We start from the raw sequence: 19,586 nt of genomic DNA, 5'->3' as shown, positions 1-19,586 counted from the left end.
CATATCAATTTGATACTGGAGTCTTGACTTACTTTGTTAAGCAGTGGGTGCAGGCCCCTTTAATTCCCTAAATTTTCCCAAAAATCAGTTGGGTTCCCACAATCCTCTGGGCTTGCACAACCCCAGGACTTCTGGACCCACCCTGGGGATAGAAATCCCACGTTTTTCCCTGACCTCAGGTGTTCAGAGAGACCTGATAGGACAATAGTGACTGAGCACGTTAGCTGTCACCAATGGGGATCCTCCTTTGTTGTTTTCGGTGTAGGGGCTACTAGATGAGAGTGCAAGAGCATGTAGCTTCCTCCTAATCCCAAATCACTGTAGTTGACACTGTACTAGTTGGCCTCGGAATACTGCTTTCCCAATGTAGTGCCCCATATCTTCAGCCACCTCCATGCACATCCACCCCTGGGACTTTCCCTGTTATCTGAACATTCAGATCAGAGACTCCTTCCACCTACACTATGTTGAGCCTTTCCATAGACCCCTGTAATCAGTCAAATGGGTTACACAGCTATAACCAGCCTTTTTGTGAGAAAGTGGTTACTCCCCAGGGAAAAAAATAACTAGTTTAAACTAGATTAAACTGTATTGTGCTGTTTATTACTAGTGTTTTCTTCTTATACCTTAGATACCGACTGTTATTCTGTATTGTGCTGCCACCTAGTGGCCTTTGAGGGAACTACCCCCAGGCAGCCCTGTACTGCAATAGTTTTGCTGCCTGTTATACTTTGTCTTATGCTTTCACAAGAGAGAAAAAGCCACACATGGATAATGTCACTCAGCTCAGTACATTTTTATTCAGCCATACAAGTACCACAGGATGCTTGAATAAAACTTTTCATAGAGAACATTTCAGCTTTCGAAAGCCGCATTAAGCTTTGCTTGATAGTGTTTTACCTCAATAGAGACCACAGAAAGTTATTATTATTAGTCCAAAAAGACCTTGCCTGGTAGACTCACAGTAAAATAGGAGGATCAACAAGAAGGAGAGCTTCCATATGTAATGACCAAGAAGAGATTAGACTAAGAATATCTATAGTTACAAACTGTATTTAGTAATATGCTGAGGAATTAACGCCATAACAGTGCATGAAACTGTCTGGAGTGGTGTGCGCCAAATTAACTAAACAGATAGACCTGTTTCAGATCTATCTATGCCACCAGCACCAGTTTCTATTTAAGGGTGAAATAGAAACTAGGGCAGGTCTACCCCTAGAGGGTATATGGCAGTTTTTCATATAGAAAACTGCCGCAGGTTCCTGCAAGGTGTGACCTATTGTACTGAATGTGAGCTGTCAGTAGACATGAGCAGAGCCTGCAGGGTTAGCAACCCCTCATGCTCTCTTCCACTCTGAGCTGAGCAGGGGGGGGGGGGGGTGAGGGCTGCAGAGAGATTGCCGCTCCAGCTCTCTGTTTTCTAAGCCGCCTGTCACAAACACAGAAAAACAGAGAACTGATTGTTCCTAATTAACAAGCAGGCGTGCACCCCTTTTGTTGATTAGGAGCAGCATCTGCTCTGATTTTTATGTTTAGAAGAGTGGCGAAAACTCGTGCTTGCACTACTTTTTGTTAAAGCCAAACTATACTCACTTCAGCTCCAGCGATGCGGTGTCCCCAAGCTCCCCGCCTAGCTGCTTCTGAGTCTTGATCACTGGCATGCGTGGGAATTCATTCAGATTCTGCATTGTCAAATTTGTACAGTGAGCTACGCATGTGCGGCTCACTATAAAAGGGTGGATAGGCAGGTCAGTAACTTTTTTTGCAAATTCATTATTTACCACTTCTGGCCCGGAAAGGATTTACCAGCTTAATGACCAGGCCTTTTTTTTTGCGATACGGCACTGCGTTAGTGGGGGAACTAGTGGAAGGATTTATGTCATTTTTATTTACTTTTATTTTTTTTTTTTTTACTAGTGATGGCGGTGATCAGCGATTTTTAGCGGGACTGCGACATTGCGCTGGACAGATTGGGCACCTAACTGACATTTTTAACACTTTTGGGGGAACCATTAAAGTAATCAGTGCTAAAAATATGCACTATTACTGTACTAATGACACTGACAATTGAAGGGGTAAATGTGTCCCTAAGGAGCTGCTTTCTAACTGTGGGGGGGCTTGCTGCATCAACACAGAGACCTGTGTTCCTAAATAAGCGGAACACAGGCTCCCTGTGTTCATAACTGAGAGAACAGCAGTCTGCCATGTTTACAACAGCAGACCCCTGTTCTGTCTCCATGGGGAGCGATCACTGGTGCCCAGCGGCAATCGCGGTCGCTGGACCCACTGATTGGCTCCCCCTGTGGCCAATGGGCGTGCGTACAGGTAAGTCGTTTCGCGGGACAAAGTCGACCCGCCACATTAAAACTACAGCAGCTGGTCGACAATCGGCTAAAGTATCCAGCTTCCACAGACCAGCAAAACACAATACTAGCATACATACATAAAGTGACCCCATCAAAGGTCCTTAACTGTTAGGAAGGTAAGTAACTTTAATGTAGAAGAGACAAAGCATGTCTCTTTTGCATTAAAATTGCTGCCTATTGTCCATTTTCAATTTTGCCCTAAAGTTTCACTTTAATTACCACCAAGGTTTGTAAAACATTAACATTCACCGATAAACCCCTCACAGCAGAGCCAAACCCACTGATTTAACTGTTTCCCAAACACTGTAAATTCAAGGCATGCCTTGAATGATAACTGCTACAGTTACTAATGTGCTTATATTAGCTCTCAACCAAACTGTCAAGCCATCAAATAGCTACTGTCATAACTGATCACTTGTGCAGCACCATGGCAAAAGCAGATCAAACAGAGGCTAAGATGGCAGCTTGCTTGACAACATTAGAATGACTACAGTTCCCCTTCAACGCTCAATAATATTGCTGTAACAACCATTCATAGAGTCAGCACTTGCAAGAAACGCATGGTTGTTACTTATCTATGCCAAATCTAGAACCTCTTTGAAAGGCTAAAAGTACACTTTTAACCACTTCTGGACCGGAAGATTTTCCCCCTTAATGACCAGGCCATATTTTGCGATGTACCCAAATAAAATTGATGTCCTTTTTTTTCCCCACAAATAGAGCTTTCTTTTGGTGGTATTTGATCACCTCTGCGATTTTTATTAATTGCGCTATAAACAAAAAAATAGTGACAATTCTGAAAAAAAAAAAAAAAAGAAACCTATATTTTTCACTTTCTGCTATACAGTATAACATTCTAAAAAAAAAAAAATTTAGATCAAAATTTTTTAACATTTTAGGCCAATTTGTTTTCTGCTACATATTTTTGGTAAAAAGAATAGCAATAAGCACATTTTGATTGGTTTGCGCAAAAGTTATAGTATCTTCGAACTACGGGAAAGATTTATGTCATATTTTTTTTTTTTTACTAGTAATGGCAACGATCTGCAATTTTTAGCAGGACTGCGACATTGCGGCAGACAGATCAAACCCCTAACTGACATTTTTGACACTTTTGGGGGGACCAGTGACATTATTACAGTAATCAGTGCTAAAAATATGCACTGGTACTGTAATAATGACACTGGCAGGAAAGGCGTTAACACTGTGGGTGATCAAGGGGTTAAATGTGAGCCTAGGGGAGTGATTTTAACTGTGGGGGGCATGGCTTGTGAAATGATCATAGAGACCTGTGATCCTATATAGAAGGATCACAGGAGCTCTGTGATCATTCCAGGGAGAAGAACGGTCAGCTGTGTTTACAACAGCTGACTGTTCTTCTCTCTCACCGGGGAGCGATCGCGAGTGTCAGGCGGCAATCGGAGCCACCTGCCCCGTGCATCGGAGTCCCCGCTGCCGGGTGGGGGTGGGAGTGCGCCGCCAGCGGGGCACGCTCGCCACCCTAGCTCCCGGCGCGCGACCGACGTAGGTATATGTCGTTTCGCGCAGGAGAGCCGCACTGCCACTGTAAATCGGTGGCGGCCGGTCAGGAGCCGGTTATTATCTTCAAATTGTTACATTTTAACAATTTAAAATGGCAAAGCTTGTGGAGCCCTAAAACTTACATATACAGTAAGTACTTGATCATTTTTGTATCTGAAGTCATATGATATTGCATGTTGGTAAACACACAGGCTTGTGCCCTCATTAGTAGGTAGGTCAAGTGAATATCTTTGCAGTTCTGGAATTTGTCTGCATTTGTCAGGATTAGTGACTCAGCAGTCCAGCCGCGGTTTCACTGCAATTTTAAAAGGAGTCTGGTGCCGTTTTGTTCACTGATTCAAGAGCAAATTTTTACTTCAATCGCACCTGAACCATACTTAAAAACGCACCGCGGCCGGCCTGTAGATACAGTGGGTACGGAAAGTATTCAGACCCCCTTAAATTTTTCACTCTTTGTTATATTGCAGCCATTTGCTAAAATCATTTAGGTTCATTCTTCTTCCTCATAAATGTACACATGGCACCCCATACTGACAGAAAAACACAGAATTGTTGACATTGTTGCAGATTTATTAAAAAAGAAAAATTGAAATATCACATGGTCCTAAGTATTCAGACCCTTTGCTGTGACACTCATATATTTAACTCAGGTGCTTTCCATTTATTCTGATCATCCTTGAGATGGTTCTACACCTTCATTTGAGTCCAGCTGTGTTTGATTATACTGATTGGACTTGATTAGGAAAGCCACACACCTGTCTATATAAGACCTTCCAGATCACAATGCATGTCAGAGAAAATGAGAATCATGAGGTCAAAGGAACTGCCTGAAGAGCTCAGAGACAGAATTGGGGCAAGGCACAGTTCTGGCCAAGGTTACAAAAAGATTTCTGCTGCACTTAAGGTTCCTAAGAGCACAGTGGCCTCCATAATCCTCAAATGGAAGACGTTTGGGATGATCAGAACCCTTCCTAGAGCTGGCCGTCCGGCCAAACTGAGCTATCGGGGGAGAAGAGCCTTGGTGAGAGAGGTAAAGAAGAACCCAAAGATCACTGTGGCTGAGCTCCAGAGATGCAGTCAGGAGATGGGAGAAAGTTGTAGAAAGTCAACCATCACTGCAGCCCTCCACCAGTCGGGGCTTTATGGCAGAGTGGCCCGACGGAAGCCTCTCCTCAGTGTAAGACACATGAAAGCCCGCATGGAGTTTGCTAAAAAAACACCTGAAGGACTCCAAGGTGGTGAGAAATAAGATTCTCTGGTCTGATGAGACCAAAATAGAACTTTTTGGCCTTAATTCTAAGCGGTATGAGTGGAGAAAACCAGGCACTGCTCATCACCGGTCCAATACAGTCCCAACAGTGAAGCATGGTGGTGGCAGCATCATGCTGTGGGGGTGTTTTTCAGCTGCAGGGACAGGACGACTGGTTGCCATCGAGGGAAAGATGAATGCGGCCAAGTACAGGGATATCCTGGACAAAAACCTTCTCCAGAGTGCTCTGGACCTCAGACTGGGCCGAAGGTTTACCTTCCAACAAGACAATGACCCTAAGCACACAGCTAAAATAACGAAGGAGTGGCTTCACAACAACTCCGTGACTGTTCTTGAATGGCCCAGCCAGAGCCCTGACTTAAACCCAATTGACCATCTCTGGAGAGACCTAAATATGGCTGTCCACCAACGTTTACCATCCAACCTGACAGAACTGGAGAGAATCTGCAAGGAGGAATGGCAGAGGATCCCCAAATCCAGGTGTGAAAGACTTGTTGCATCTTTCCCAAAAAGACTCCTGGCTGTATTAGATCAAAAGGGGGCTTCTACTAAATACCGAGCAAAGGGTCTGAATACTTAGGACCATGTGATATTTCAGTTTTTCTTTTTTAATAAATCTGCAACAATGTCAACAATTCTGTGTTTTTCTGTCAGTATGGGGTGCTATGTGTACATTCATGAGGAAGAAGAATGAACTTAAATGATTTTAGCAAATGGCTGCAATATAACAAAGAGTGAAAAATTTAAGGGGGTCTGAATACTTTCCGTACCCACTGTATATGAACCAGCTCCACAGGGAAGGCTGCATGTTCACATGTCAAGCAAATTAGATGCAGTTCAAAACATATCCATATTGCATACATGTGAACCGAGCCTCAAAAGAAACCAGCAATGGCAGCTTCCATTTTTTCATCCTGATAGGCTTACATAACAGATATATAATTACAAAACAAAACACCAATACTGCTTAAACTGGCGGAATTAGTGAATAATATTCTTATATCATTATACTTCTTGGAATATATCATTTTCACTTGGAATTGTATGATTTTTCCTTACCTCACAATACTCAGTAATGATGCAGAAACTTGCATTCTCTATAAAGCTTGAATGAAACTTCACAATGGCTGGGTGGTCTAGCTTGGAGAGGAGTTGCGCTTCCAGGTTAGCTTGAACTGTTTCATTTGGGTTTAACTCACCAACGGCTATTTCTTTCAGCACTTTTCTGTAAAAAATTATATATTTTCAGATAAACCAGATAAAATATTTGAAAGTTCATTTCTAAAAACAGTTTGGCAACAAGATAATCCCACTACCAAGTGGTAGTTCACCTAATGGACAATTGAGCTTTAAAATCTGGCTTTAGGGAGATCATGGCTGGGGAGGTTGTCAGGGAGCTGTTCATATCCTCCAGAAAATGGTATGCTGAGCCTTCAGTTAAAGTGATGCTAAAGCCCCTTTTTACACGGGCTTTTCGATCAGGTCCGCCTCTCAGTTTTTAATGTGGACCTGATTGGAAGCTCCATGCACCCCTATGGAGCAGCGGATGTCAGCAGTGACATCTCCGCCGACACCTGCTGTCATCCGATTCTGTCCGTGAAATCCAGACGGATGGAAACCCTATTTTCCATCCGTCTGGAGGATCGAGTTGGATAGGATTGGATGAAAATGGACATGCGGTCCGTTTTCATGCGATCTCCCATAGAGGAGAGCGGGGATCCGATAGGTCTGTCTCTGCAAAGTAAGCGGAGACGGACCTGTCAATCGCCTGTTTTGCGGGGATCAGCGGATCGATCCCCGCTGCGCAAAATGGAGTCCGCCGAGAGGAATGCCCGTGTGAAAGGACCCTTAAGGTTTTTTTGTTTTTTTTTCTAATAAAAATAACAAACATGTTATAATAAGCTGCTCTGTGTAGTGGTTTTGCACAAAGCAGCCCAGATCTTCCTCTTCTTGGGACCCTCGATGGTACTCCAGGCCCTTTCCTCCTGTCGAGTGCCCCCCACAGCAAGCAGCTTGCTATGGGGGTGTGGGGGTACCAGACCTGAGATGCAGCTCCCTTTGTCCATTCAGACAGGGAGCTGCAGTTCGGTCCGCCCCTTTTCTCTCCTGATTGGCTAACTGACTTTGATTGACAGCAGCGGATGTAACCAAGTAGGATGGTTGTGGCATTCATGTACTTTGCTGGATAGAGATGGGGCTCAGTTAAGTATTAGGGGGGCTGAGGGGGGGGGCTGCTGTACACAGAAGGCTTTTTATTTTAATGCATAGAATGCATTAAGATAAAAAAGCACCTGGCTTTACAACCCCTATAAATAACTGAAATCCAGTGATTGAAGGACAGTTAAGCTGGGGTGCAAAGTGCTAGATGATACTGGACATCATCCAGCCAGGAAATGAGTCAGGCTCCATTTGACTTGTTGCCGCACAATGTTCAGTGAATTCAGAGCAAGCTATTGCAGCACAGGAGAGGAACCTGTACAACTGAAGGTAGGTTGAGATTCAGGTTTATGTTAATGTTTCTTGTATCAAGTACAATGCAACCCCCTTTTTAGAGTTAGGCTGGCCATTCAGCAGGAACTAGAAAAATTTCAATCGACCTATGGGTAGGCTGGTTGTACTGAAGTCGATCTATTGATTAACTTTAGTACAACCAGTTTGTCCAGTTTTTAGTCAACAGCAGTGATCATTGCATTCTGACGGCAAGGGAAACCCCCCACTGTCAAAATTCAATAGCGCAGTGGGGAGGATTCCCCCATCAACACTAAATGTGTTGATGGAGGAATCAAGCAATTTTCTTGCCTTCAACCTGTGGTTGAAGTCAAGAAAAAGGCATAATCTATGGCTTGCTTTAGTCCACGAAGCAGGCAATGACAGCCGTCAAACCTGCATAGGAGCTTTGGCTATCAAAAGTAACAGATAGAGTAATACATATGGTTACCATTTTTAACAGACAATATTTGTCTCTCTCAACTATATACAATGAGACGTAGCTAAAAGAAAAATTATAATGGTTTTGGTAAATTGAATTTTAAAATTTTGATTAATGTCTCATGTCAAAGCAGAGGTGTTTTGAACCCAGTGATATCAAAGCTGTCCCTTGCCACTTTGTCCACCATTATATTCTCTGCTGCATCTTTTGGGTTTCAAGTCCCTGGCTGCATTCCCCATATCTTTTAGAAGCAGTGGCAATTACATTATTTTAAAAATTGCTAGGGGAGACATGCAAAATCCCTTCTGCTAAAAAAATAAATGATAACTAAAATAAAAGCTCCTATCTATTGAAAAAAAAAATAGTTTCTGCTTTAAATATATTTTTTTCATTATCTGTAAAAAAATGTTTATGATTAAACACTTGCAGGGTAAAAAAAATAAAAATAAAACCAATGCAGCCACTACTAAGGGCTGACAAGTCTATATTACATGTTTGTTCTTTCGGTTTAGTTGTACTTTAAGAAACCTTGGGTTCTTAAAATTAAATTGGTGTATTATACCAGCAATAGAATGAATTATATTATGGCATGTCAATGTTTTTAGATACCACATTAAAATCAAAGGACTTTAAGTGGAGGTTTAGAACTTGTATCATCCCAGAAATATAAATTGATTTAATATCACTTTCAACAATTATGGTACAGAATTTTCTTTATGAACAAAAAGGTTTACGGAAACAAGACATACCTAGCAACAATACAGAGGTTAAATGAATAACTATTATGTAAGGACATACATAATACATTTATTGTGGACGTGTGAAGAAAATTGGTCTTTAAATAGTATAAAATGGAATTATAATTCATATATGAGATACTGTTTTTCTATTGTTCCGTTATCGTTTTGAAGCAAAGGAAGAGCCAGCAGTGCGGCTTTATATAACACCCAGGGAGACTGAACAATCTTCCCAGGTGGTGAATAGCACACACTCATTTAAATATTTACAAGTCTTTTCTCATTCTAAAATAGCTCATTTGGGAAACCAGCATAGAGTAAAGGTCAATAGTATTGCAAAGTAAGATAAGTCAGCTGGAAAATTGGCCAAAAAAAAAATGTACCAAGGCTAGGCTCACATTTTCATGTTTTAATAATGTACATTTTTTTTACATTTTTTAATGCATTTTTACGTGTATGTTTAAAGAACATTTAAAGTCTAATTGTATTCAGTGCAGACCCAGAAAAATATTATAACTGGATTACAAAAGACCCATATGCTAAGAAATTTGAATGCTGCCCAAAGCACTACAAAGTCTCCCCCTGCAGCCCAAAGCGCAAAACGGATCAAACAAGCTCATCCAGGCTGGCAGAAGCAAATTAGAAGGCAGGAATGCCGCACATTGAAGCCCAGCCACTATACAGAAAAGTGAAGCCTAAGCTCCTCCTGAATACACTCCTCTAACATGTTTCGCCCTACCCATTTACTGGTTTTCGGTACTTATATAGTGCCATCAATTTACGTAACCCTTTACACAGGGCTTGACAAATTTTCCTGAAATCTAGGAGCCAGCTAAAAAAGTTAGGAGCCAGTTTTTTTTTTTTTTAAACTAACAACCAAGCTTTATTTAATAAAACGGATACTAAATTTACACATAAATACGACTAGAACCCCACTCTCCTCTATAGCACAATTGGATGAAAACAGACTGTCTGTCTCTTTCCATCCGATGCCATCTGATCCGATCCACGGGATGGATAGAAAATAGAACCACCATCCGTCTGCTTTTGGTGGACAGGATCAGATGGCGGCAGATTACTGCTCCATAGAGGAGAATCAAGGGTCCGATCAGGTCTGCCTGAAAAACTGACAGGCGGACCTGATCAGACAGCCCGTGTGAAAGGGGCCTTCGGCTGTGGCATGGCGATGAGGAAAAAAAAAAAAGGATATATATATATATATATATATATATATATTTTAATAATTGGAAAAAAAAGAATTTTTTTTTAATAATTAAAAAAAAAGAAAAAAATATTATTTTTTTTTTTACATTTAAAAAATAAATTAAATAATAATAACCACACTCCCTGTCAAAGGTAACTAACTGGACAGGGAGATGGTAATGAATGAATTGAGAACAAAAAGGCAGTGGAAACAGTCATTACTCCCGGCCTCCACAAGAGGGCGCCAGTTCCCCATTGGAAGCCTGTCATCTCAAGTAGGCCGAAAAGCTGGGGCCTCAATTTTTGGACGGCCCGGAAGTCCGTGCACTCCGTGCGCGGAAGTCCGGGCAAAAATGACAGGACACCTTCTGCAGGGCACCCCCAGGCGCCAGGTCGCTAATTCTAGTCGCAAATGCGACCTGGCGCCCGGGGATTGTCGAGCCCTGCCTTTACATATATATTGTATATTTATATCAGTTCCTGCTTTCAAGCAGCTTACAATCTAAGGTCCCTAACTCATATTCATGCATCCACCAGCATGTCTTTGGAGTGTGGGAGGAAACCAGAGTACCTGAAGGAAACCCACACAGGCACAAGGAGAACATGCAAACTCCAGGCAGGTAGTGCTGTGGTTGGGATTTGAACCAACGACCCTATTGCTGCTAGGCTGAAGTGCTAACCACTTAGTGTGCCAGCCAACCCATGGGGCTTAATCACCTACTATCTTCTAATTTGATCACAAGAGACACCATAAGGTTCCTTCTTTTACCTTTTCAGCCCCACCCACTGCCTAGATTTACTACTACATGACCTGAAAATCTGATACAAATATCTACTGCCAAAAAATAAAGCCTCGTACACACGATCAGATTATTGGACGATCTTTCGTCCGTTTTTTGTTGCATACTAGTCTCATATGGAAAGTGAAGAGGTTACTTTCATATGAAAATTCTCGCATGACAGAATTCAACTCCAGAAGTGATGTTATTGTTTTGTATGTGTTCTTTCGTTTCTGAGCATGAGTCTTTCTGAGTCTTTCTCTTATGATTTTTTTCGGACGAAAACTGTACTAATTAAATAAAAATTTGACGTTGTGTTCACGTACGGTATTTTAACTGACAATTGCGCGGTCTTGCGATATTGTGCCCAAATAAAATTGATGTCCTTTCTTTCCCACAAATAGAGCTTTCTTTTGGTGGTATTTGATCACCTCTGCGATTTTTATTTTTGGCACTATAAACAAAAAAAAAGCGCAACAATTCTGAAAGATTTTTTTTTTACTTTCTGCTATATAACCTTCCCAATAAAAAAAAAAAAATAAAAATAAAATGTTTTCATCATTTTAGGCCAATTTGTGTTCTGCAACATATTTCTGGTGAAAAAAATCCCAATCCCAATAAATATTGATTGGTTTTGCGCAAAAGTTATCGCGTCTACAAACTAGGGGGAAGATTTATGTAATTTTTATTTATTTATTTATTTTTTACTAGTAATGGCGGCGATCAGCTATTTTTGGCAGGGCTGCGACATTGCGGCGGACAGATCGGACACCTAACATTTTTTACATTTATGGGGGGATCAGTGACTTTACTACAGTAATCAGGGCTAAACATATGAACTGTTACTGTAGTAATGACACTGGCAGGGAGGGGGTTCATACAAGGGACGATCAAAGGATTAAATATGGTCCTAGGGGATGCTTTCTAACTGTAGGGGGATGGGCTTGCTGCATGAACACAGAGACCTGTGTTCCTAAATAAGAGGAACACACGATCCCTGTGTTCATAACTGACAGAACAGCGGTCTGCCATGTTTACAATGGCACACCGCCGTTCTGTCTCCACGGGGAGCGATCGCGGGTGCCCAGCGGCAATTACGACCACCAGTCCTGCTGATTGGCTCCCCCTGTAGCCAATCGGTGTGCGCCTGCACCCCCCACTAGCAGTCCTGCGAAGCGATGTACATGTATGTCGTTTCGCAGGACAGAGCCAACCTGCCGCCGTAAAACTACCGCTGCTCCTGAACGCACTGATTGTGGGTTTTTTCTGCCTCTAAACGCCTATAAGGTTGATTTACTAAGGGCCCTTTCACACTGGCTTTCCGATAAGGTCCGTCTGTCAGTTTTTCTGGCGGGCCTGATCAGATGCTCCATGCAGCGGATGTCAGCGGTGATATCTCTGCCGACACCCGCTGCCATCCGATCCGATCCTGTCCATGAAATCCAGATGGAGAATTGGATTATATAAGATCAGATGAAAACGGACATGCGGGGCTCTGACAGGTCTGTCTCTGCAAAGTAAGCGGAGACAGACCTGTCATCCGCCTGCTCAGCAGGGATCGGCGGATCGATGCCCGCTGAGCAAAACAGGGTCCGCCGGGCAGAAAGCCTGTGTGAAAGAACCCTAAGGCCACAACAGACTCCGTTTTGTTGAGAGGGATCGATCCCCGCTGAGCAGGCAGATGATAGGTCTGTCTCCGCTTACTTTACAGAGACGGAGCTGTCAGAGTCCCGCTCTCCTCTATGGGAGATCGGATGATAACGAACTGCCTGACAGTTTTTATGCGATCTTACTGATCCGATCCTGCACACAGATGAAAAAATATAATTTTCCGTTGTTTTCCCACCCCTCATACCTGCACTGCTTTGGGACGTCCCATTAGTGAAGGCTAATACCATCGGATGGCGACTGTCAGAGGACGTAAGAGAAAATATAATTTTTGTAAGAACTTACCGTAAAATTCTTTTCTCTGAGTCCTCTGACAATCGCCGCCCAATGGCATTAGATGGCCTCAGGTTGTAGCAAGCAGTACAGGAAGGCAACAACCTCCAGATCAAAAAAAAAAAAAACAGAGGGGCGGGGGCGGCGACTGTCAAAGGACGGTAAGTTCTTACAAAAATTATATTTTCTCTTACATCCTCTGACAGTCGCCATCCGATGGTATTAGCCTTCTCTAATTGGACGTCCCAAAGCAGTGCAGGTATGAGGGGTGGGAAAACAACGGAACCAACTCAGAAGGTAACCCAAACAGCCGGGCCAGTAACAACCTGAGCCCACAGGAAAAAACTGGAAACAAACCCAGAATAACAAAAAAACACCCCAAGAAGGAGGGACAGTAAAAATAATGTCCCCTGAAAACAACTCAAAACTGTGCGGCCAAAGGAAGTATCCGAAGATGCCAAAAACATGAAGTTTGTGAAAGCACGCACGGACGGCCAAGTCGCCGTCTTGCACCCCTGAGCCACAGAAGCCTGATGGCGAAAAGCCCAAGAGGCACTAACGGCTCGAGTATAACAGGCCTTTTTACCTACCCTTAATAGCATAGGTCTGATCCACTTAGAAAAGGTCGCCGCGGAGGCGGCCGATGCCTTCCGAGGTCCCTCAGGAAGAACAAATAGAGAATCAGACTGTCAAACAGACTCCGCAAGGAGGAGAGATCATTGTCCCTGAAATACCTGATCTCATCCCGCAGAGTCCCGAGTTTGTCCTCCGGAAGGAAGACCCGAGCTTGAGCAGAGTCCAGGACCATCCCTAGGTACTGAAGACGAGTTGAGGGAGTCTGAGCCGACTTCTGAAAATTGATGGTCCACCCAAACTCCTGGAGTGTCTGAACCGACACGACCAGAGCGCTTGCCAAGGTCACACATGAGCTCAACCTTAACAAAAAGTAGTCGAGGATCACAATGCCCCGTAAACGCAGCAAGGCTAGAACCGGAGCCAATACCTTGGTGGAAAACCTGGGAACAAAAGCGAGACCGAAAGGTGACGCCACAAGCTGGAAGTGCTCCCCAGCCACCGTGAAGCGGAGATATCACTGATGACCCTCGAAAATAGGGATGTGTAGATACGCATTCTGCAAGTCCATGGAAGCCAGGAAGACCCCGGGCCTCAACGATGCCACCACCGACTGGATGGAGTCCATCCTGAATCTCTGTACCCGCACAAAGCGGTTCAGAGACTTCAAATCCAGAATCGGACACACCGTGCCTTCTTTTCTGGGCACCGTGAACAGGTTGGAGTAAAACCCGCGAAAATTATCCCATGGAGGAACGGGTACAAAGACTCCTTGGGCAAGCATATCGTGCACTGCCCCCATAAGATCCCCGAGACGATCGGGGAACAGCTGGAGATTGGACGGAAAGAACCTGTCTGCGGGGCGAGATCGAACTTGATCCTGTACCCTGAACGAATCCGCTCGTGAACCCACCTGTCCTGAATGCCGGACAACCAGGGCTCCCGAAGCAACGCAGACGTCCCCCTACCCCGACAACGGGTGAGGTCGTCCCTTCAGGACTGGCCGGCTTTTGGCTTACCCGTCCATGGCTTCTTGTGGCCACCGGGAGGTTGGAAGGGTCTACCCTTCTCCTGCATCCCAAGGCACGAAAGGAATTACGTTGAGTCTTGAAGGAGGGCCCACGCCGCGTGCGGGGGGGCTTACCCTTAGAGACCTGGGGCAATAGAGTACTCTTACCTACCAGTGAGCCCCTTAATTAACTCATCTAGAGTTTTCCCCAAAAAGATGACCTCCCCCCCCACATAGGGGACCTCAGTCTTTTTGGATGCGTGGTCAGTAGACCAGCTCTTCAAATAGGTAATGCAGAGGAGTGCGACCCCTATCGTGGACAACAGGGTGACCAACGGGGCCTCGTCCAAGGCTGCGTCGCACCAGGACATCCCAGTCTGGGTGCAATCCACCATGGCAAGGGCAGGTGGAAAGGTCGACTTCGCCACCAGAGTGCTGCGAAGCACCTTGGATCATGCCGCGAGAGCCTGATAGGCCATCACTGAGGCAAAAAAACAGGGTTTAACAGGGAAACCTCCACCAGAGAAACGTGGCGGGCGAGTGCTTCCACACGCCCATCTGCTCTCTACTGGCATCAAAGTGGACTTATACAGCCTAAACCCAACGTGATCCATACTTTTGGGGACACCGTTCAACGTTTGTCCCCCGCCCCCAAATTTGGATAGCGAAGGGAAAAAACGCTTAGGCACCACAAACATGTGCCTATGCACCGCGACTGGTCATTCACACTCTGTGAAATTCTACAGGGCAGGGAAAAAGCCTACCTGACTTCTGGGCCCTTCGGAAACCCCAAAATCAGACCGCTGACATGACTGAGACAGCTCATCATCAAGATAGAGAGTTTATTTTTTAACGTCGCTAAGGGGAACATCCATTGTAGCGCGTGTACCCGCGTTACCGAGGAGGAAGTTGCCTCCTCCTCCTCCCCCTCAGAAGCAGAAGACCGGGACCCCTCAGTGGGGACCATTGCCCGTGGCAACCAATTTTTGGCTCAGAGTCAGAGGACTTGGCTGGAGGGCACAGGTCGTTTTTTGGAGGAGCGTTCCAACATCAGCAGATCCACCTGGGACGCCAAAGTCGCACGAGAAGCAGATATAGAGGTCATGGCAGAGGTTTCAGGGTGGACCGAAGCCCCCACCAGGCCTGCAGGGGATTTGTTGTCCCGGAGTCAATTTTTGCCTACTGAAACTCAATGTAAAATGTCACAGGGAAAATGGCCGCTTGCCCTTACTAGGCATTTGCCCACATCCAAGATGGCGCCTGATCAGGAGCATGTGCAGAATCCTAAAATGGCTGCTGTCCTCACACAGAGCCTAGCAATCTGCCCACCATAACCATGGCGGCCGCTCCAAATGGCGGGAAAAAAAGTGTACAAACACATTCTGGCTATCATCAGGGACGCCAGGGAGACCCCCCCCCCCTCCGAGTTATAGAGCACCCCCCCAAATACTGCAAGTACCCCATACAGCGCCCCCAGTGGGAGCAGGGAGGGAGGGAGAAAACCAACAACCCGGCCAAAAGGTGGATCCTACAGAGACCACAAGCCCTGCTATCCCCTAAGAATGGGCCCACAATCCCCCAAAAGTCCCCAGGGACAAGGGGGTATCAGTACTCACCAGTCCAGGAAGCTGGCACCGCTCAGATAGGGAGACCTCCCACCCTCAGTGGGGGTGCCGTCAGCCAAGGAGGGATGCTGGCAACACGCGGGCGATCTGGGTTAAGACACCCTAAGCGAAGACGCAGCTCCGCAGGCTCGTCCCCATGCGGAGGGGCACTGTCGTTGCGAGGCCTGGGCGTACCAGTAACCTGCGACGCTCGTTGGCAGGCTGGGACTCCATAAGGATTTATAATACCCAGTCCGAGGCCAGCTCTGCAGTCACTTGTAGTTCTCCAGGAAAGGAATCCCTGACTACCTAGTGATAGTGAGATAAATAAAAAGCTATTGTGCAAAGAAAAACACATGAATTCAGAAAAAAACATAAAGAAAACTGAGACACAAGGTCTCAGTCACAGAAACCTAACCATCTCCTGAGCTAGGCAGCATAAAACTGAGGTAATATCAGATTGGGTTCAGGATAATGGCTGAGGGATGGCCACCTAGTGCGTGCCGGGGTATAAAAGTTTTTTTGTATTAACCTGATAATCAATTATCTGCCTAGCCTTGCTCCTGCAGAGGGCGCCATTACCCATTAGTGAAGGCTAATACCATCGGGCGGCGACTGTCAGAGGACGTAAGAGAAATAGGTTTTCCATCTGTCCGGATTTCACGGACCGGATCAAATAGCCGCGTGTGTCAGTGGAGATGTCTCCGCTGACATCCGCTGCTCCATAGGGCTGCATGGAGGATTTGAAAAACTGGCAGGCGGACCGGATCGGAAAGCCCGTGTGAAAGGGGCCTAAAGCTGGAGAGTGCAAAATCTGGTGCAGCTGCGTATGGTAACCAATCAGCTTCGGTCTTCAGCTTGTTCAATTAAAAAAAAAAAACTGGAAGCAAATTGGCTACCATGCACAGCTGCACCAGATTTTGCACTCCCCAGTTTTAGTAAATAAATCCCACAGGCTAAAAGCCCGTACACACGATACGAAAATCGGAAGTAAAACTTCGTCCGATGAACGATCTGCCAATTTTGTGATTGTTAGTATAGAGCTTTCGACAGCCGATTACGAATTTTCGGACAACAAAATCTGGATGTGCAGGCTATAAAATTTTTATCGTATGTCAACACAAAAATTTTTGTTTAATTTGTACAGTTTTTGTCTGAAGAAAAGAGCAAGACTGGGCATGCTCAGAAACAAAAGAACACATACAAAACAATTCAGCACAAGACATCACTACTGAAGTTGAATTCTGTTGTATGAGAATTTTCTATGAAAATAACCTCTTCACTTTCCATATGAGACTAGCATGCAACAGAAAACAGACGAAAGATCGTTCAATAATCCGATCGTGTGTACGAGGCTTTACATGCAGGGGAGTTGAGATGCAGAAAACGTCAGACGCCACTTACAGCCATGTTAAAAAAATGGGTGTATGAGGCCTTACTTGATAATATCATTCCAAAAATCAGCCTGCAGGTCTTTTCCCAAGTTACTTGACCCATTTTAAACAGAATACAATTTCAGAAGGCACGTCTGACTTTCCTGTAAAACAAACATCTTCCAGGAAGGATGAGCCCATGCTGAGACGTAATTTATCAGATAGATTTCTCAGATAGATATCACTTTTACACAAAGTCTGAAGTGGCGCCCTGTTAGATGTACAATGACTGAAGCAAGGCATGAAGAAAGGGCAGAAAAATAACCATTAAAATAGTTCCAAATAAAATATTTAAAGGTTCTCGTCTTTTTCTTCCTTCCTGCCACAAATGAACCTGTCTGAGTCATATACTTCTTTAGATGCAATTCAGTTCATGCGCACGCTTCATTGTATTCTCCTTCTACTAATGTCACTGTGACCTCCTATCAGTAAGGCATATACAGCAATTTGAAGGCGTACATAGATTAAAAAAAAGACAACAGCACAAAGAAGACAAATTTTACAATTGTATGCAATAGATTATGTACTATGAGCCACAGAAGTGGTTGCCATTGCAGTTAAAAATCAGTTCCTAGCAGGAAGCATAGTTTACCCTAAAAATTAAGTTCCACCCTAAAAATTAAGTTCCACCCTAAAAATTAAGTTTGCACCGTCCGCTAGCTTAAAAACACCTGAAAAAGAATTGGATAATTTTATTTATTTTTTTTTGTTTCACTTACCTTGTTTTTAATGAAAATATACTTACCTTCCTTCCTCTTCCTCTCTCTGCGGACACGGCCCACGACCTCACTTCCTACTTGCATTGACTCCTAGGAGATGAGCTTGCATTGACTCCTGGGAGTGACTCCGGTGCAGGCGCGTCATTCCCTGTTGAACAGCTTCTGGGCATGCCCAGAAGCTGTTCAGGAATGACGCGCCTGCCCCGGAAGTGACGAGCAGGGCATTCTCCAAAGAGGGACGCTCCGGCTTCAGCTGCCCACACCTGAGATGGCAGCGCTGGACAAGACATTTTCAAGGTAAGTATTTCTTCTTACAGGTAAGTGAAACGGGACAGTTCAGAGGCTATCGTTGCTTAAATGCACTAGCCCTGACTGTCCCGGTAGTATTTTTAGCGTAAAATTTTTTTTTTGCCCGGAACTTCGCTTTAACTTTATTTTGCATTCAATGCCATTAGGGTCAGTTGACTGTAACCGTATTCATTATTTTATTTCATGATGATTTTCTCATAAAAAAATGTTCAGTTCACAAATATAAATATTGCAGAGGTATAAAATGGTATTTTTATTTTTTTACTTGAAATGGATATTTGAAGTAGAGATCGACCGATTATCGGCAAAGCCGATATATATCGAGGGCCGATATGCATATTCCCCAATATATTGGATTATTGCCGATATTTTGAGAAAGTGCTGTACCGGAGTGATGCCTGCAGCTGGAGGCATCACCCCGGTACCGACATCCATAGCCGGCGGTCGGCTGTCTTGTAATGACAACCGATGCGACTGAGAAGCCGATCGGCTGTCATTACAGGGAGCAGGAGGGGACGTCCCCCCCTCCCGCGGCTCGCCCGGGTCTCCCGTCCCACCTGGAGACCTGGCAACCAGCCTGCATGGCCGCTAAAGACCCGATCAAAGCCGAATTTGGCTCTGATCGGGTCTCCATGCAAAAACCCGGAAGTGATGTCATGGATGAAGATGGGGGTAGGGAATGGTGCTGCTTAATAGATAGATAAGGATAAAGAAGGTATGTGTACCAATGTGTATAAACCAATCAAATATAAATATAGACAATAAATAAATACATAGTAATAAATAACAAATAAATAGTGTATATATACGCTAAAGGTGGGTGTAATACATGTGCAGAAAAAGCAAATAAAAGTGACAAAGAATCTTATGTAAAAAAAATGTACATAAAGTGATCAGGTGCGCTCAAAAAAAATTTTTCTTTTTTTGCTAAGAATGCTAAAGTGCAAGTAAATAGAATAGAAGATGGCCAGTAAAGTGACAATGTGCACAAATTTGATCAAATCAAATGATGACCAGAAATGGCAATAAATTGATCAGTGACAATAAAGCAAAGTGAATGTCAACAGACAAAAAATTAAAGTGGCCAGTGCATGTAATAAAGTAAACAATCCAGGTGACTGAGTAGCAGATATATCAGCCATAGAATTTATTAAAGTGATCAGTGCACATAA

General features: G+C 44.2%; 1 protein-coding gene across 1 annotated transcript in view; it reads right to left on the bottom strand.

Moving 5' to 3' along the window:
- NEK11 (NIMA related kinase 11) overlaps window positions 1-19,586 on the bottom strand; it is a 385,800-nt gene that overhangs the window by 280,592 nt on the left and 85,622 nt on the right. The window contains exon 2 of the mRNA XM_082258375.1: window positions 6,238-6,403. Within this exon, the coding sequence (XP_082114501.1) occupies window positions 6,238-6,403 (166 nt within the window). The remainder of the gene's footprint in view (window positions 1-6,237; window positions 6,404-19,586) is intronic.

This window comes from Pelophylax lessonae, assembly GCF_965119305.1.
Source record: "Pelophylax lessonae genome assembly, chromosome: 5".
Taxonomy (NCBI): domain Eukaryota; kingdom Metazoa; phylum Chordata; class Amphibia; order Anura; family Ranidae; genus Pelophylax; species Pelophylax lessonae.
The sequence above is the reverse complement of the archived record's forward strand: the minus strand, read 5'-3'. Positions and strand labels throughout refer to the sequence as shown.